Consider the following 19,473-nt stretch of genomic DNA (forward strand, 5'->3'; position numbering starts at 1 on the left):
AATGCAGGTTATGAAGCTCGTTGTTCTGAGCCAGCACAGTTGTCTGCAGGATCTTTCCTTTTCTTTAATAACACCTATATGGAATCAGGCACTGGCAGCCACATATAGGACAGGTGGAGTGAGTCATATGCAAATAGACCCTTTGATCTGTGGGTGAAGTGGAGTGATTGCTGTATCTCCTGATTTGAATGGCTGTTAGGTTAGGGAGTAGACATTTCCATATTTTCTCTTTAAACCTCTGTGTTGCTGTTGGCTCTGGATCTGCAGATAGACAGAGGAAAGGAATGGTGACGTGCCCTTTCACTGGCTTGATATTTGACTCCAAGCGAATTATTTGATCTGTGTCATTAAAAGGAGGGTTGTGGAAGCACTGGAAGAACAGATATTCACTCTTAGTTGTAAAGGGCAAAATTAGAGCCTGTGCCTATAGGTTCAGACATCAAACAGCCTCCAGCTGACATTAAGAGCATGTTCATAATCCTCTACAACTGACATATGTATACTTAGCATTTCTTTCTTCCTTACACCCGTGCCTGGAATGGGAAGTGTCTGACACCTTTTTCTCACATTAGGATGGACAGTGTTGGCTTTGCAGATGTGCAGAGTGAAGATGAGCTCTATGATTTTGACATGGACATGGACCCTCCCAACTGGCAGCAGCTCGTGAGCAGGGAAGTGCTGATGGGGCTCAAACCCTATGAAATCAAGCGCCAAGAAGTGATTAATGGTGAGATGGATGTTCTTTCCTAGCTCAGCAAGCACAAAAAAAAAAGCTGAAACCTCTGCTCTGGAGCTCTGAAGTTCTTAAAATTTAAAACTAGGTGTGTTTTCACTGATCTGCTCGAAGTAGTGGCTGTTAACTTCTGGCTGGCAGAGTTCTTGTGTATAAAAACTGTACTTGTTGCTGAAAAGTATGCTGAGATGAGACTGATCGAGTCCTTAGAGAAGAAATAAACAGTATTAAGTGGTTATTAAATGATATTAAGTGGTTATTAAGCAATATTAAGTGGTTATTAAACAATATTAAGGTACTGAAAGGCCAGTTTGCAATATATTCTATGAAAGAAAGCAAGAGAAGCTTGATTTTTTTTTGGAAAGCACACGGTGCAAATGCTACTCCCAGGCTTCATCTTCAAAGCTTCATCTCAGTTCCAGGACTCTCTGTGTGGCTTTATGAGCTGCTCAGAGTTCACTGTTGGTTTGGGGTCAATTATGAGCCATGAATCAATTGGCTTCTCTCAAACCTGGAATTACAGCAGAGCGTGGCTCCGTGCTGGAATATGGGCCAGCAAGGGAAGTGCTGGTGAGAGACACTGTTCTAACTTAATACTCTGACTTCTGTTGGCTTCGTGTTTGGCTCCATGTGCCCCCCCCAGAGTCACAATCCCTGCTTCCTCTCTCCCCTCAGAGCTGTTTTACACAGAGCGAGCCCACGTCCGCACGCTGAAGGTCCTGCACAACGTCTTCTACCAGCGTGTGACCAGGGAAGGGATCCTCAGCTCCAGTGACAAACGCAAAATCTTCTCCAATCTGGAGGATATCCTTGGCCTTCATGGTAGGAGCAGCTGAGGTGCCTTTCACCTGGAATTCTGGGTGCCAAGAGTGAGAAATTTAAGCAAAGTGACCCTGAAACAAGGGGCGGCTTCGTGCAGCACTTGAGATAAAACGGAGCGTTACATCTGGGCTTCCTCGGGCACACAGTTGTTATATTTCTGATTTACAGAGATATTTTGATAAGGGAAGCATCTGCCCAGCGCTCCAGCCCTTTGCTGTCTCTTATCTGTGTGCACAGCCTGCCTTGTGCTGATTCCTGCTGGATAAAAGGGAGCAGTGCTTTGATGAATGGGCTTTGTGGGTCAACATCGAGATGTTACAACTGGTTTTTTGAAGAGAATATGAAAACAGAGCTGAAAAGATTGATGTCTTGCAGGTGGTTTTGAAGGGTGGCCCCTCCTGATTGTTTAGGGAAAGAACTGCTCACGAGGGGAATTGCAGCCCTGCCACTGAATAATCACTTGCATGATTTTATGCAGGTGGCTTGAGTTGTGTTCTACATATATTGCTCTTTTTAAAAAAGTGATGCTGAGCCTCAGAAAAGATAAGATGGGAATGGTTCTTAGGGGTCATTTGAAGGCAGGTGAGACAGAAGTGCAAAGGAGTTACATAGCATTTTCTTAGCTATTTTGCTAAATTTATTGTGTTGCAGGATAATGTTTTTTATTTAATTGAAATTACTGCAAATCTCGTCTTCTCCTAGAATAGCTTTTACTTTAAAATAACTGCTGGAAATTAAGCAATTTGACCACTATTAATAAAATTTTACATTTTTATTATTATTTTTAAGTTGCACTGAATGATCAGATGAAAACTGTCCGGAAAAGGAACGAGACTTCTGTCATTGGCCAAATTGGGGAAGACTTGCTTTCCTGGGTAAAATTCTTTTATGCTTCCTTACATTTGAAAATAATGTTTCAATAGAATGACAAACAGAGGCAGAGGTTGGTGAAGGCAGTTTCCAACTAATGGGAACTGAAGGTCTGAGAGTTGTCATTTCTATGGAGCTGGAGAATGAGGGTGGAAGGAAGGCAGGAAGAACTTCTGTGGGCTTTCATTTGGTTAGAGATAAGAGTAATTTAAGGAACAGAAATAATTTCCTTCAGATGTGTGGGTAGAATAGAAAGGTAGTTTCGGAGACACAAAGGTGAGAGTAGCATTTTGAAAAATGTAATTGCACCATTTATTTCAGTAGCACTGAAATGTCTTGTGTTGCCTGCGGTGCAGTTAAAAGTTAAAAATACTTATTTCTAATCTTGGAATTTACACAGCTGAACCTTTTCAAGTTCTGTAGCGCTGCTGAAGGCTTCATTTCTGAGATCTTTATGGAAAGGTTTGGCTGCCCCATCCCTGGAAGTGTTCAAGGCCGGGTTGGACGGGGTTTGGAGCATCCTGGAATAGTGGAAGGTGTCCCTGCCCATGGCAGGGGTTGGGTCTGGATGGGCCTTAAGGTCCCTTCCCACCCAAACCATTCTGCCATTCTGTGGTGTGGTTGGCCTGGAAACAGGAGAACTGTAGAGTTTAGGATGTTCCTCAGGAAAATGGGAAGGCAGAGCCTTAAACCAGGGCGGAAATTCACTCCTCATGTTGGTTTCTTCCCTGGCCACACCAGCAGCTCTGTGTCTGTTGAGGGTGGCCCATGCTGAGCCTGAGCTTATCTAAACTTGGCTTTCTTGGCTTTCTGGCACAGTTTAGTGGAGCAGCAGAGGAGAAGCTGAAACATGCCACTGCCACGTTCTGCAGTAACCAGCCCTTTGCCCTGGAGGTCATCAAGTCCCGCCAGAAGAAGGACTCGCGTTTCCAGACCTTCGTGCAGGTGAGTTCGACAGCGGGGTTGGAGTCGCCCCGAGGATGTGGCTGGGGGCCAGCACAGCCTCCTGCATGCTTGTAGATCGAGTTCCAGTAATTAATGACATCATGTCTAACATTGTCTTCAGATTGGGATCCTTTCCAGCACTGTGTTTATCTCTGGCTAATCGTTCCCGGAGGGAGGAGCCTTTAATTGTGGGGAGCACAGAATGTCCTGGTGGGATGCAGGGAAGCACATGGTGTCCCGGGGAGGAGATGGCATCTCCCTTGGGGTGGCTGGTTCCCAAGGATGAGGAGTTCTGTGGGGAAAAGCGCTTAGGGCGGTGCCATTTCAGTGCTTGCCAGGGGCAGGAGACAGATGATGTGCACCTGCTCTGCCTGCCAGGAAAGGGGCTTGGGTACACGTGGACTTTTAGGAGAGAACATTATCTTCATTACCACGGGCTGGGGAGGGCTCGGGTAATGCAAGGGGAGATTATATTGAAAAATGGGCTGTGTTTTGCTGCGGTGTGAAAGCCTAAACTGATGTGTTCCCTGTGTGGTGCTGACTGAGATTGATGGGGGATGGTCCCAGGCCTCTGGGAAGTAATGAGGGAAGGAAGGCACTGCTCTGGTGATGAGCTCTTCCTCTGTGTAATTGCAGATGGAGAGGGGCTGCCTTGTCTGGGTGATAGATCTTGGCACTTCTTGTCTTGTATTTAATTACTGGAAAGCGAAGTAATAGACATTTATGTGATGAATAGATGTTATGCATTCAGGTAATTATGGCCTTAATAAAAATGACAAATGCAGATATTGTGCTGTTCAAATTTAGGATGCTGAGAGCAATCCCCTGTGCCGCCGGCTGCAGCTGAAGGATATCATTCCCACGGAGATGCAGAGGTTGACAAAGTACCCCCTTCTGCTGGATAACATTGCTAAGTACACAGGTAAAGCCTTTCCACAGGGGTTTATGATCCACCTCAGCAGGTTTTGCCAGGTAAAAGTGATTTCAAAGCACGTGTTGAGGAGCTGCTCAATTTTATCTGTTTTCAGTGTGGCCTCGCTGCTGCCTTCTGCACAGGAGGGCAGGCTAGAAAAATAACAGAAAGGAAAACCCTTTCTATACAAAAATACAAAGTATTTGTTCCTTCTTAGGGGGAAAAAAAGAAAATTCACCGTGAAATAAGTGAATCTATTGAGTCTCCAAAGCATCACAAGGTTCTCATGTTCTTGCAGAGGGTGGGATTTAGTTAGAATGTGTTACACTGAAAGATATTTCCAGCACAAGTGTGATTAATAATATCACAAAAAGCCTTTCCAGGTTTACTATCTGATACCTTCTGCAGTGTAATTTCATTACTCATAAAAAATAGGCTGCATTTACAAGTTCATCCTAATCATAATTAGGAAAGCATGTGACACTCCATTATCTTTGATGTACTGGTTTATGTGCCTGTTAACTGAATTCTCAGTGTGGCTTGTGGTGGTGAGAATTGATGGGTTCACCTGTATCTGTTCCCTTCGTGGCGAAGATTTTGGATTTCTCAGAGCGCTGCTCAGGTTATTGTGCAGTGAGTGGTTGTCACAAGCCCCTCAGAAAAGGGAGAGTAACAACCATTGTGCTGTGTATGAAGATCTGCAGCTCAAAATGAGTTATCTCCTGCCACAAATCTCATTTTTATCACTTCACCTTTGCAACGTGCCTTTTGTTGACAGACTCGTCTGAGTTTTAACTTCCCTTTCTCAAATTTGAGGTCGGCAAGCTGCACTAGATCGCTGACTTCTCAAACCTTTTATTTTTTGGAAAGCTTTGTTACATTTTCCTCCTTCTCTTGCAGAGCTGTCTGAAGAGAAGGAGAAAGTGAAGAAAGCCGCGGATCACTGTCGTCAGATCCTCAACCACGTGAACCAGGCTGTCAAAGAGTCAGAGAACAAGCAGGTGGGAGGTGACAGAGGGAGCACTCAGGGTTGGGGAGGATAATAAGCATTTTTAAGGCACCTGGAGTCTCCACTTGTGACTTTATGTTGTGCTCAAAGATGTTTTGTGGCGCCTGTGAGAGGAGGATCCCAGCGTTTGGGAGTGTGTGGAGGTGCCCATGGGTGCATCCATGGAAGAGTTCAGGCCTGCCCTGTGAGCCCAGGGAGTTTTGCTGCTCAGAGTGACCCTTTTTGTCGTGTTTTCTGCAGCATTTGGAAGATTATCAGCGTCGGCTCGACCTGTCCTACCTGAAGCAGTCTGAGGATCCCATGATGGATGAGTTCAGGGTGAGTTGAAAACACTGAACCCATCTCTCTGTAAATTGTGTTTGCAGCCCTGCCATTCAATTTGTGCTTCTTTCTGCCGCAGTCTCCTGATGTGCAGTCAAATGGTCTTCAGAGATAAATGTTTCTGTACAAAAATGAAAGCAATTAGTCTCAAAAATGTGAGTTTTGCCACCTTCCTCAAGATCTCTGGATCTATAACAACCCAGCTCTGCACAGAATGGTGTTGATGGAGCTCTGTGAAACAAATCTTAGTGGTCAAAGCTCAAGCAGCGTTTCATATGAGAGATATCTGATGGATGATGAGTCTTATTGTGGATTATCTCTCATGTGATTGCACATCTTAGGGGTGCTGTTGGAAGTGGGGAGGCCTCAGAGAGCCTTGAGGTGTAGCAGTGCAATTGGCTGGAAAAGAAGAGCTTGTGCACAGGCTGGTCTGTGTAAGAGATCCACAGGTAGAGCCAAATAAAGTCCAGTGTTACAAATATTCTGGTTCATGGCCCCTGTAAAGTCTTGCAGTTATGTTAGTGAAGCTGGTTCCTTGCTGGTTGCTCCCCCCAAAGTCGGTGTGTAGCCAAAAAAATTTTTATCTGAAGACTTTTCTGTGAAACTGTGTCATGTGTCCTTCCCACAAATAAAAAAACTTGCAGGCATTCAGAGAGGAAGTGAACAACTCACTGGCAGTTATGAAATCCTGCTGTCATTGATTGTAGACTCCGAGACTTGGAAGGGATGAATTGTGAAAATTGTCACTTCTGCCTGCAGATCTAAATGTCACAAGCACTGAAATGCCTGAAGAATCCATTGACATTATAAATTCCGTCAGATCATCGGGATGATTTGTGTATCATTTGTAGGCACACTTGACTTGCAAATCGAGTGCTGAGGCATTAACCAGTTGTAATGCTGGAACTGCAAACTTTATGCAGGATACTGGAAAAGCTCCTCCTAGGAAACGGGTGGCATCCTAGTGCCTTAGGAGCTTGGCTTGGTAGGAAAATCCTCCACCCTGTGACACTCAGCATCTGCAAAAGAGCAGTGGAGGAGGAAGAGTGACAACAAACATCTCTCACAACATTTTGGGTTACACTCACAACTTGCTCCTGCTCCATGTTTATTTTCTCAGTCTGGGTTCAGCTGCTTCTCTCCGAAGTGGAGTCCCTCTGGCAACCCTGTGTTTTATCCTGACTTGCTTCCATGGAAATTTCACAGTGCTGCTTCTTTTCTTTCCCCTGGTGACAGAACTTGGACCTGACAAAGAGAAAAATGCTCCATGAAGGGCCTCTGACTTGGAAGGTGAATCGTGACAAAACCATTGGTGAGTCTGTGCCATCCCCTGCCTTCCCTGGCTCTGTGTGTGTTTGCTGGGAAGGAGAGAAGGAGAAAGCATTGCTCAGCTCCCAATTATTCTCCTTCCTGCCACATGTAATAATGCCTGTGTGCTCCTCAGAGCTGATTAAATTATTCTTGTCAATTCTGAAATGTGCTGGAGCATCATTAGGGCCATGCAGGGACACAGCAGTCAGTCATGAGATGATCCAATTCCATCTGTAGCTTTCTGCTGTAGTTTTCATGAGGAAGATTTGCAAGCTTTGCCTGGAATGGCACAGCACTGATTGCTGCCTCTGCATGAGTAATCAAAAATGCTGCTTTTTGCCTTCTGCAGGGGTGTGATAGGAAACTCTGAATCTTTAACTCCTTCTGGGTTCTTTTTGCACTCTGGGCAGATCTCTACACTCTGCTGCTGGAGGACATTCTGGTGCTGTTGCAGAAACAAGATGATAAACTGGTGCTGAAGTGCCACAGTAAGATCTTGGCCTCCACAGCCGACAGCAAACACACCTTCAGCCCCATCATCAAACTCAACACCGTCCTGGTTCGTCAGGTGGCAACAGGTCAGTGTGACCCGCTGAGGAGGCAAAAGGAGAAGCCAAAAATAAAGGCTTAGCTCAGCTGAGGATAGAAGTTTTTGTGTGGAGATCCAGAGTAGAACACGGAAAACTGCGTAGGTTTAATTCTTGGTTGTCCAACATCGTGCTTAGTATGTATGAGCCGTTTAACTCCTCTGCAGCAGTAATAGGCATCGCTCGGGTTTTAAATAGGCTTCTAAATTAAAGTACTCTGATTGTGTTAGATGAAAAGTACTCTGGAAATTATTAGGAGGGAACAGAGGAGAAATAAAGCTTTTTCAAAATGGCTTTTTTTTTTTTTTTTTTTCCTTTTGAGGACAAATTTCCTGGACAGGGTGAGGTCGATGTGTCCATAATTACAGCCTTGGAGGGTTATCTCCTGACCCGTTCTGTCCTTGCTTTGGGCCGGGGTTTTGGCTTGTTTTAGGACTTTTCAGAAAGCCGTGTGGCCCAAGGCATTGAAGTTAAATCCTTCCTTCCCTGTGTTGGTGCAGATAACAAAGCTTTCTTCGTCATCTCCATGTCGGAGAACGGCGCTCACATCTACGAGCTGGTGGCACAGACTGTCTCAGAAAAGAACGTGTAAGTAACTGCTTCAGCTCCAGCTGCTGCTGGCTTTGGTGTGCTCCAGAGGTCTTTCACAGCTCTAGTACCCGTGCAGGTGTCCCTGAGTTCCTCCTCTGAGCTAAAAACACAGCTCTGATGGTCTAAGTTAGTCTCTCCTAAGCTGGAGAAAGCAGGGGAGGGTGAACACACACCTATTAGTGAGCATGTGTATTATATTAAAAACCCCAAACCCATACATACCCCAAACCCATACAGTGTTTCTGTTGTTATGTTTGCTCTCTGACTCGCTCCAGACCCATTCTGACCTCAAAAATTATTTTAGTTACCCTTGAAATTCTGGTTTTCTGTGACTGACTGCCAGATAAGATTAAATAATCCTGCATCTTCATGCAGAACCAGGTATCATTGCAGACTTGGAGACTGGTGTCACAAGCACCCCCAATGCAGGAATTTGATCCCCTGGCTAAAAGATTTTATTTCCTTTTGGGTAGAAATGTTTTACTTCTGAAGTATAAGACTTATTTATGGGATACATGGCAACTTGTCATGTGTCATATATGAAACTCTTCAGTAATATGTGAAATAATGCTTTTGTATATATTTATATATAAAATAACTGGTTCATCTGACAACTGCTAAGGTCCTGTCTATCATTTCCCTCTGCTGAAAAGTATCCTGGTGAGGTGAGTGTTCACAGGGCATTACTGGGGAATTGAATGTAACAGAACATGAACAAAAGCTATTTTTGTTGATAAGAAAAGCAGTAATAAAGTCTAAAAAAAGTATTAGCTGGATTTAAGAGGTGTTAAATAGGAAAGTATTCATTATGCTTCACTTGTTGCATGTTTTTATTTGATGTTTCTGCTGTAGGTGGCAGGACCTTATAGCCCAGATGGCAGGGACTGTGAAAATGGGGAGTGCCAGGAGAGTGATTCCACTCCCACAGTCAGGCCCTGGAGAGTAAGTAAAACCTGGAGGAGGAAGGGCTGGTTTTCCTTTTTCCAGCCCCCCTCCTGCTCAGAGATTGCCAGCCAGAGCAGGGATTCTCCTGCAGAGACTCAGCTCAATGTGACTAAAGGAATGTGCTGGTTCTTCCCTCCCTGCAGGGAGGAGCGTGAAGAAGAGGAGCAGCAGAAGCTCAAGGAGCAGCATGACATTCCTGCCAGCAGCCTCCAAAGCCCAGGTAAAACAGGGATTCAGGTAAATGGGCTCAGTGGATTTGCTGCCTGGAGTGCAGATGTGCCAAGCCATGTTCCTCGTGGCTTGGGGATCTTTGATATTTTTCTTCAAAGGAAAAGTCGTGTGGAGAAGTGATGCTGAACCTCTTGGAAATGTACCTCTTGCTATTCCCATCTGTTTTAGAAATTGCTGGGAAAGAGTCTCTTTTAACCCTGGATTGAACTGGCTCAAGAACTGTATTTTTTAGTGTTTTCAGAGTTTTCTGTGTGAAGCAGAATCCTCTGCAGTCTCCCATTGTATTTGACGTGGTCGTTTCACCCGAATGTCTGTTTTCTGTCCACCAGATAAAGATTTGGGGCTGGAATCTCCCCTCATACTGAACACTCAGTCCTCTTCACCCATCATGTCTGAAAAGGCCAAGGTGGGAAGCCTGCTGGTGTCTGAAGGGCAGTTTGAGAAGGTGCAGCAGGCAGAGCTGACCCTCAAAGACTCCTCTGCATGTTATGAACACACAGCCACCAGTTCCCCCTCGCTGTCAGAGGGGCAGTGGGCACGGGATGCATTAAGGAACTGTGAGTATCCATGGCCAGTGTCCACTGGGATGTGATTTAGAGGTGGAAATCGTTAGCTCAGCCATCAGTGATCTAAATTAAAATCCAAAAGCCCGTTCCTATTAATTATCAGTTCTCCCTGTGCTGTATTTCGCAGCAAAATGGATCTGACAGCCAGGAATTTGGAGTCCTGAATTCATACTTTGACCCTTCCTCTGGCTTCAGGGCATCTCATCGTTTTTCTGTGCTTTTCCCATGTATAAAATGAACTGTGTATAAAATGTTAATGAATTGTCACTGTCCATGGAGTGCTTTGATGGCAAAATCATATTGCAGAACTTAGTGCAGTGCTGGACAGTGCCATTGCTAGTCAGCAGTGAATTTTGAAGACAAGGCAGTCAGGCTGTGGACTTCTGTCCTGCTCCAGTGCTATGGAAATGAGAGGTTTCGTGATTTTCAACTATTTTTTTTTTTGTAAAATCCTGCAAATTGGATATATGTGAACTTGAGCAAGTCCAAGTTCTGATTTCCTGGGGACTTGGAGGAGCTTGGGTATAAGTAGATCAACACTTGTGTGTGTTAAAAAGAAGTTTTTCTAATGGACAGATGATTCTTTAAAATTGTTTGTAGAAGATTTTTAATCACCTCCTCTGTTCTGCAGTACATCTCCTTTCAGAGGGATAATGCTCTGCAACCTCCTCCATCAGCTCTAGCAGTGCAATTCCTAAATAGAACTTCCTAAAATTTGAATGAATTCATTAATCCATATATCTCTTCTTGGCAACCCTCAAAGGGACACTCAGTCCCTCCGTTGTACTTGGAGGGAAGAGTCTGTATTGCTGCTCTGGGGGCTCTTTGACTCTCCCAAAATTCAGAGCACTCACATCCTTGGCCCCAATTCCTTCTCTCTGTACAAGTAATGACAGTTCTCTGCAACCTCTGAGTTATCCTGGATCTCTTAATCCATTTCTTCTTCTTCTTACAGGATTCAAAGTCCCTTTCTGGTTGTGAACGTTGCACAAACGTTCTTGGTATTTGTTTTCAGAGGCCAGTGCTAAAATAAATCTTAGTCTGGGGGTGTGCAAGGACAGTATTGGTGACCTTACACCATCTCCTGACATCTCAGAATTAAAACAGCAGCTCTCCAACAGCAGCAGAGGGTCACTCAAGTTTTGAGATGACTTTTCCTTTGTATGACATCATAGCTTTTCTTTTTGGGTGTTACAGGAGAGCTAAGTGGAGAGGATGAACAGTTATACTCTTGACAGCATCACAGCTTTGTTTTGAACAATATGTCCTTATTTTGAAGTGTTTGGTTGGGATAATTTGAGAGCTAAAGGAATGTGGGTTGAAGTTCAAACAGGCATAAATTTGCATGAAATTTTAGGGAAAACATTTCTTTGATCATTTTTTAAATTTTTTTTTTTTTTTGATCTGTCATTTCAAAATCGAGTGGAATAGTCACAAGATGCTCACAGGAATGGAATAGTCACAAGATGCTCACAGGAATGCAATAGTCACAGGGAATCCCCTGTCACAGCCACAGCTGTTTTGCAGGGTGAAACCCAGGCACTCCAGCTAATTCCAGCAGGCAATCCCTTTGTTTTTCTCTAAGAAGATGGAACTTGCACTGACATGTTTGCTCTCACTTATGAGGTGAAACGTGGAGCAAGACCTGAGCCCTTAATACATTTATTTTTATCCCTGTTTTTCCTGGCAAGAGCAACGAGAGGTGCTCGGCGGAGGGGTGACCTTTCCGTCTGGTTTAATCCCTGTGAACGTGTCTCCTCTCCTTGCAGTGGGTTTGCTGAGGCAGCTGTTGGTGCAGCAGTTTGGCCTGGCTGAGAAGGGCACCCTGGAAGAGCGGCAGCGCTTCCCCAGGTTCAGGACTGTCTCCCAGGAAGCCCAGACGGAGAGCGGGAACGAGCTCCGGCACTCGGACAGCGACAAATTCCAGCCTGGCTCGGACAGAACACTGCCCAGAACTGAGGAGTCCCCGGCTGGTTATGGCCTCCGGACTTCAGCTGAGTCTCCAGCCCCAGGGGATGCCATGCAGCTGGTGGGGAGAGACCCCAGGCCCAGTGGGAATTTGGGAACGGACCGTGGGAGCGGGACCCCGGAGGTTTCCACCCTGGAGCTGGAAGGGGTGGGGGCTGAGGAGAGCGGGGAGCACTTTTTTGATGCTCGGGAGGCTCACAGCGATGAAAACCCGTCTGAGAGCGAACTGATGGAGAGGAAGGAGGAAGAGGAGGTGCAAATACGGATCTCAGGTGAGGTTCAGCTTTAGAGGCTCCTCTCTTGCTTATCCTAAAGTCAACTCTCGACCTTGACGAGTCATTCCAGCCCTGAAAAGGGCTGTGCAGGCACGTACCTGATGAATTCTCTGTGTTGTGGAGGCAGAAGCTGCAGTGCTGTGGGGTTAACACACTGTGACACGCTGTAATTGCACAATCCAAGCTCTTGATTGCACTTTCCCTGGACCACTTTATCCCTCAGCTGGCTGTTGGGACGTGTAGGGAAAAGGTTTTCCCTGAAGGCAAAGCCCTTTTTTAAGCCCCCATGACTCACGGTGCCATTTTCTGTTGGCTTCTCCTGATCAAGAAAAGAATTTAGCTTTGCACTGTCACAGTCTCCTGTGACCTTACCCCAGTCTGAAGCTCTTAAAAGCTTATTTTTTTTTATTTCTATTATTATTGCTACATATGGCATATTTGGCAGGTTTTTGTCACTAAACTTACTAGAGAAGCTGAGGTTTCTCTCATGTGCATGCTGTATAGAAGTAGCTGCTATTAGGCAGGTTAAAGACTAATAGTCATATAGAAATCTCTTACCCATAAATATGCTTTTATTTAAAAATTGGATTAAATCCATGTGAACAAGCCAATTTGTGACTGCCCGAGCTCTGCCTTCCAACTACAGATGGCAAATAATTTTTCTTGCTGAGACATTTTAAATTATTAAAACTGAGCCAACAACTTGAAGCATCTAATTTATTTGTCACCTCTTACACTGTTTACTTTTTTAACTGTGCAGGGACATCAGAATTAGATTGATCTGTTTTTAGTCAATTCTGACTCCACGTGCTGGCTTTGCTGGGGAGAAATGATTTGATAGAATCCTACCAAGGTGCAGGTTGTGAAAGCATGTCTGTCTGTCGTTGCTTTATCTTTTAATATATCAACGAGCTCAGTTTTAAAGGTAAAAGCAGTACCATAAGTGGCAAGTGGAGTTTAGAGATCCAGAAGTTGGGTTTGTCAGGTACCATTAGTGTAAGTGCAGCTTTTTCAGTCATTATAATAGAAACAGAGATTTTGGAAGAACAGGAGGGTGGGTGATTAGCTCATGGAATATCCTGAGTTGGGAAGGACCCACAAGGATCATCTGAGTCCAACCAGTGTCCATCTAATCATATGGTTTTTAATCTACAGTGCAAAAACCAGTATAAGAGAAACAGATTTTAGAAAAATAGGAGGGTGGGTGATTAGTTCATAGAATATTCTGAGGTGGAATAGACCCACAAGGATCAAAGAGTCAAACTCCTGTCCATTTTATCATATAGTTCTTAATCTACAGAGCAAAAACCAGTATTAGAAATAGAAAACAAGAGGGTGGATGATGAGTTCATAGAATATCCTGGGGTGGAAGGGACCCACAAGGATCAGAGTCCAACTCCTGCCCATCTAATCATGGAGATTTTAATCTACAGTGCAAAAATCAGTATAATAGAAATGGAAAACCAGAAGAGTGGGGGATTAGTTCCTAGAATATCCTGGGGTGGAAGGGTTTCACAAGGATCATCTCGAGTCCAACTCCTGTCTATCTAATCATGGAGATTTTAATCTACAGTGCAGAAACCAGCCCTAATCTCTGAACCAGTTCAGAACCAAACCAGTCTGGTCTGATACAATCTGCATAGCTTTCAGAAAAGCTTCTCCTCGGGCCATTCTCAAATGTCTCAGGAGCTGGGCCTCTCCCCACCTCCCTCTCCTGCAGTGCCTCCAGCACGGCCGAGCTGGAGGTGGGAGCGAAGGGCTGTCCTCTCTCCACAGGAAATTATTTGATCCTCGATGGATATGGAACAGTGCAGGAGAGCTCCACGGACGAAGAGGTGTCCTCCCTGGTCCTCCAGTGCACGGGGGGTGGCCGGGCCCCCTTGGACTCTGCCCGGCAGCACCCGCTGTCCCCCCGGGACGCGCGGTCGGACGGAGGGGGCTCCCCGTTCCCGGAGGAGATGTTGGCCTCGCGCTGGGGGGGAGTGGAAGAGTCCTGCTCCTTCATGGCAAGCCCTCCCCTGCCCCTGGAGATCCGTGTGCAGCTCATGCAGTACATCCAGAACATTGAGGATGCCCTTGAAAAGCTAAAGGTGTGTTGTGTTTCTACTAAAGGTGTGATGTGTTTCTACTAAAGGTGTGTTGTGTTCCTACTAAAGGTGTGTTGTGCTCCTACTAAAGGTGTGATGTGTTTCCTGCTAAAGGTGTGTTGTGTTCCCAACTAAAGGTGTGTTGTGCTCCTACTAAAGGTCTGTAGTGCTCCTACTAAAGGTGTGATGTGTTTCCTGCTAAAGATGTGTTTTGTTTCCAACTAAAGGTGTGTTGTTTTTCCTACTAAAGGTCTGTTGTGCTCCTACTAAAGCACCTTCAGGACTCTCATACCCTTTAGGATATGAGACTTAAAAAAAGCATTTTTTTAGGGTTATGAGGCATTTAGGGTATGAGGCTTAAAAAAAGGGCTGGAAAATAATTTTGAGGAGGGAGGGAAAAAAAAAAAGCTGCCATGCTTCTCCTTACCTCTGGCTCTCGTTTCTGGGAGCTTTTGAAGCAGGAGTTTGGTGCTGTTCTGCTGGAATTTAAGTTGTGGATGACGAGAGGCAAATATTTCTGTTGGGCACGTATTGGTTTGAATCTGGAGAGGTTCCTGAGGGCTGGGACAAGTCTGCAGCAGTGGAGTTTTGAAGGGGCCACTGACCTAAGGAATATGAATTCCTGGCATAAAAAGGCTGATCAAATCTGTTGCATGCTGCTGCTGCCAGTGTCAGATGAAGGTGCCGAGCTGCAGCAAACCAGTGACAAGGTTTTCGGGCTAAGTATATTCGAAATTATTTCATTTTTTTTATGTGATGGGGATTCTCTTTACAAAATAGCCGTCTCTGCAGAAGGTTTTTAGCATTTTGATGTATGAAACATTCAGTAGCCAGCCTTCAATTTAACTGAAACCTGAAGGGAAAAAAAAAAAAAGTAGAGTATTGCATGCAAATGGAAGGTCAGACAGAGATGCTGGGGAAGGAGTTGAGGTCCACTGTGAGTCACTGCAACGTGGGTGATTGAAACTTCTCTTTTGCCATTTGAAGCCCCCTCTGTTTGCTCAGTAAATAAAGAGCCACTTTGAGCTTTGGGGTGGTTTTGTTTTGCAGGAGGTGGAGGAGGACTACACCATTCTGCGACGCCAAGGGCTGGCTGGCTCAGCCTCCACGGGAGAGCACTCAGGTAGGAACCAGCCTGGCTGGACCTGGGAGCACATGGAGCACGTTCCACCTCGGCCCCAGGCATTAAACAGAGAACACAAAATCAATTATTCATGTTTCTCACACTCACAAAAAAAAAAAAAAAAGAAAAAAAAGAAGGATTCACCTCCTCGAGCAGCTCTCCCAGGGCTGAGCCCGGGCTGGCTCCAGGAAAGGTCACTGAATCCATGGATGTGCAGAGGAGCTTGTTCCTCCTCTGGAAAGGTTGTTTCTCACCCCACCTGCCAGAGACCCTCACCTCGGGATGCACAGCCCCTCTTCCAAGGAAGGCCAGGTGGATGGGAAGTCCCAGAGGGGGGTTTCTGAAGGTGTGCAATGATCAGTCTGGCTCCTGCTCCTCCAGGAGCTGTGCAGTTGTTCCGTGGGTCCCTTTAAACTGGGCATCCTACACGTGGAACTGCTGCAATTACTGACGAGGTTTTAAGGTCAAATGGGTGTGATGCCTCTCGTGTCACAGGAGTGGTCAGAAGTGTCAGACATTCGTCTCTCACCGCATTTTTCCCCCCTTTTTTTTTTTTCTCTTTTTCCCTCCTTCAGACAAAAGCTAGTCGTGTTTTCAGGAGTGGCTGAAGATGGGATGAAGAGGATCAGGACACAGCACCCGCTGTCTTCCTTGTGGACTCTGAGACAAGAGGGTTTGGACCATCCAAACACGAACCAGACTTTAGCAAAGTGGGCATGGGGTGCTTTTCCTGTGGGGCATCTGCACTATCTTGTCAGTGAGGGAGTCTGTTCTATTCTGCTCCTCTCCTTGCTACCAGAAACACATTTTTCAGAACAGAAAAAAAAAAAAAAAACAAAAACCAAACCAAATGTACAGAGCTTTGGGTGTAGGATATAAAAAAAAATGTATTTAGACATTTAAAAAAAAAAAAAGATCAATGTATTTATTTGACTTCATTCCGTGTATCAAAAGCACATTTTAATTTTTTTAATCTGCCTTTTTTTTTTTTTTTTTGTTTATTTTGTTTTGTTCTGTTTTGTTCTGTTTGAACTGGGTAGTGACAGTTCTAGCCCCCTGCATATGGTCCATCCTGGGTCAGGGGTGAGGGGCCAGGGTGTTACCTGTGTGCAGGTGAATCTTTATTTCACTGGACTGGACTCTGCACTCCCTGCTGGCAACTCAAACTGCCATGCCAAGAGCTACTTATGAAGGTGTTAGGATGACTTGTGGCTGGAATTACCTGTGTTTCAACAAACTGCATGGGAATTGCTCCTGTCACCACGTGTCTAACAAGAATTTTCCATGCACTAAACATCCAGGCACTTGAGATGGGCGAGTTTTCCTTTTCCCCTTTCCCATTCCTTCGTTGACTTGCAAGATCAGACTGGGAGGGGAGAAAGAGAGGTTTAATTTTTATTTTTTTTTTTTCTTGACTTTGTTGGCTTTGATCATTGTCTCCTTTGTAAAGTGATAAAAAATACTTGGACCTGCAGCACTTTTGTAACTCTTCTCTGGATCAAAAAAAGAAAAAAAGAAAAAAAAAAAAAAGAAGAAAAAAATGCAAACCCAGAAGTGTTTCAAAGATGTGGGGCAGCTCTGCCCCTGATTCACTACTGAATGAAAAAGGGCTGCCATTGGAGTTAGCCACAGGTACTGCTGATTATAGGGCCAGTAAGTTTTAGTACCTGAAAGTATGTCTTGCTGAGGGCTTGGGGTGGGCTTTGGGGGGTTTTTTTGGGGGGATGGGGTTGGTTTGTTTTATTTTTTTTTTAAACTAACTTGTGCCAACGTGTTCTCACTGAAACAGAGATTTGCAAATCCGAGAAGGCTGAACCAGCTCTCTAGGACTTCCTTAGGCTTGTTGGAACGGGGTTTGCTGCTGGAATTCCTTCCAGTCTGGGAACAGGATGGTGAAAAGGTCATCACAGAGTTAACACTGGAGCAACTGAGGTTGGTCCCAGGGCAGCAGCTCCTGCCTGGCACAGGGTGGTTCAAGCTGTCCCTGGTACCACAGGCACCAGGAGTGGGGCTGCTGGGGGCAGGTGTGTGAGGAAGCCTCTGTTGCACCCTCTTGCCGGGTTTTAAACTGTTTAAGGAGCCCAAAGTGAGCAGCAAGCCAAGCCTGTGCATCCCACTGACAGTCAGAGCATCAGGAAGTGCTGAGAATCTGCCTTTGGTCACTGTCACTGTCAAGATCCCACTCCCTGCTCCTCCGAGTGAAACATTTTAGCTGCTGGCAAGAAAACAGATCTGTCCTTTGTCTGTAAGAAAAACATCAGATCCTGTTCTTCCCCGTGGAACACACAAGGGAAGAGTTCCTGTGATGATGGGCAGAGGCAGCACAGGTGATTTTGGGCCTGATGTGGAAGTTCAGAGGGTAGGGAGGAGCTCCTCTTGTTTGAAGAGCTGGTTGCACGAAGCATCATTACACTGCCAACACAAACCCAAGTGTTCTCTGCCAGGCTGGCAGGAGCTTCCTCCTCCTTGGGTGAGATTCACTGTCAGTGTTACCCCAGCACTCCCCTCCTCACCTCAGCCACACGGTTCCTTTGCTTATAAACACCCAGATGTTTGTGAGCATCCCCCAAACCAGGATGCTGCCATGGATCCTGCCAGAAAGAGGACTGGGATAGAGCCAGACTTGGTGTTTGAGACCCTTTTCTCCCCCACTTCCCTTCCATCAGCTGCAACCCCACACTCCAGACCCAGGAGCAGTATTTTGTGACCTTGGTGGTCTGAAAGCTTTCCAGAAGCTTCCATGGTTGATGGGAAGTTATCCCTGAACTGTAGAATAGAGAGAGCTTAGTCTGGCTTTAAAAGAATATCCTGGAAGAGCAGCAAAGGTGGGGGCTGTGAAGGCCTGGCTGCTTCATACTCATTCCTTGTGACTGAAGGCAAAATCCCTGGTGGTCTGGTTTTCTCCGAGGTTCCTGGTGGTCTGTGGTTCCACCACTGCTTTGGTTCATCCCTGACAGGTGTAGCAGCAGTGAAAAAAGCTGGGAATGCAGAGTATTTGTGTGACCTCACACTTCAGCCTCGGAGCTGCTGGAGTGGGATTTTCCCCCCCTCCCTTCATGTGTAACACAGGGGAGGGGAGGGGACAGTGCTGTCCCTGTCACCTCTCCAGGTGTGCCAGGGGAGCAGCCAGGCTGGGTGCCTTTGTCCCAGCTGGCATGGCCAGTCTCCAGGGCAGGAGGGGCCAGAGAGCTTGAAGGAATGTTGGAGAAGCCTAAATTTGAACCCAGTTTTATGGGCGACATAAAGGACCCTCTGGGCTCTGTGCTGGTCGGGTTTTGGTTCAGCTCCTCACAAACAGGGCATTCCCCCTCTGGGAGAACGATGGTGGGGTCAGGAATCCCTTATTTTTGAGAGCAGTCACCTGGAATGAGAGGGAATTCCTTTCTCCTGGCCCGTGTGCTGTCCCCCAGAGCTCAGGCATGGAAGGAGCTGCAGCTCCAATGCACTGTTCAGGATTCTCGTGTTTTTTCCTCCTGGAAGCCATAAGATTCCCTTCTTTAAATCCCAGTTTTCAGTGTGAGGAAGCATTTTGATTTGCCCCTGGTTGTGGATGGACTGTACATTCCCATATCCAAACTGGATAACAGAGCAGGACACTGTTCTCTGGGATTTTTTTCCTCCCAAATAGTCGAGGGGTTTTTGGTTTTTTTCTTTTCCCTTCCCCAAACAGAAGAGTAACAAGGGTTTCTTATTTTGGGAACAGATTTGTAGTGTGGGAACCATCTTCTGTGTCCTTCTGAGAGGTCACTTCTGCTGTCACGTGGTTCATGGACAAGCAGAAATGTCAGATGGATTTTTTGGAATGGGAATTTCCTTCTCCTGTCGGAGAGCAAATGTGAGCTGGTGTTGGATCATTTGGGTCTCCTGAACGTACTTTTCCTGTAGGGAGGGGAGATTCCTTCAGCATCCCGTGGGTGGGATCAGACAGAAGGATGAGGAAACCTCGAGAGTGAAGAAATCTGGATGGTTTGGGGTGGCTTTCAGACAGCACTCAGCCTGTTCCCAGTTTTATTCCGTAAAACGTGGATATTCTGATTTACAGATCCCGTCCCTGGTTTTGGAATAGGGGTCTGAACATCAGACCCATAATCTCCTGCTATCTGGTGTTGATTTCTCCCCCTGTTCCCTAAAGAAATCCCTCAATTCCCTCCCCCTCCCCAAAGGTGCCAACTGACA

The 19,473-nt window shown here is 45.8% G+C and overlaps 1 protein-coding gene across 1 annotated transcript in view; it reads left to right on the forward strand.

Annotated features, from left to right (window-relative positions):
• Nucleotides 1-19,473, forward strand: part of ARHGEF12 (Rho guanine nucleotide exchange factor 12) — a 33,951-nt gene that overhangs the window by 14,111 nt on the left and 367 nt on the right. Inside the window, exons 21-37 of the mRNA XM_017809593.1 lie at nucleotides 573-727; nucleotides 1,409-1,555; nucleotides 2,345-2,430; nucleotides 3,245-3,370; nucleotides 4,178-4,292; nucleotides 5,184-5,284; nucleotides 5,533-5,610; nucleotides 6,850-6,925; nucleotides 7,335-7,502; nucleotides 8,012-8,099; nucleotides 8,955-9,044; nucleotides 9,191-9,267; nucleotides 9,608-9,835; nucleotides 11,614-12,084; nucleotides 13,864-14,177; nucleotides 15,225-15,297; nucleotides 15,873-19,473. The exon at nucleotides 15,873-19,473 is cut by the window's right edge and continues 367 nt beyond it. Coding sequence (XP_017665082.1) covers nucleotides 573-727; nucleotides 1,409-1,555; nucleotides 2,345-2,430; nucleotides 3,245-3,370; nucleotides 4,178-4,292; nucleotides 5,184-5,284; nucleotides 5,533-5,610; nucleotides 6,850-6,925; nucleotides 7,335-7,502; nucleotides 8,012-8,099; nucleotides 8,955-9,044; nucleotides 9,191-9,267; nucleotides 9,608-9,835; nucleotides 11,614-12,084; nucleotides 13,864-14,177; nucleotides 15,225-15,297; nucleotides 15,873-15,883 — 2,404 coding nt within the window. The 3' untranslated portion in view covers nucleotides 15,884-19,473. The remainder of the gene's footprint in view (nucleotides 1-572; nucleotides 728-1,408; nucleotides 1,556-2,344; nucleotides 2,431-3,244; nucleotides 3,371-4,177; nucleotides 4,293-5,183; nucleotides 5,285-5,532; nucleotides 5,611-6,849; nucleotides 6,926-7,334; nucleotides 7,503-8,011; nucleotides 8,100-8,954; nucleotides 9,045-9,190; nucleotides 9,268-9,607; nucleotides 9,836-11,613; nucleotides 12,085-13,863; nucleotides 14,178-15,224; nucleotides 15,298-15,872) is intronic.

This window comes from Lepidothrix coronata, unplaced genomic scaffold (assembly GCF_001604755.1).
Source record: "Lepidothrix coronata isolate B3197 unplaced genomic scaffold, Lepidothrix_coronata-1.0 Scaffold27, whole genome shotgun sequence".
Taxonomy (NCBI): domain Eukaryota; kingdom Metazoa; phylum Chordata; class Aves; order Passeriformes; family Pipridae; genus Lepidothrix; species Lepidothrix coronata.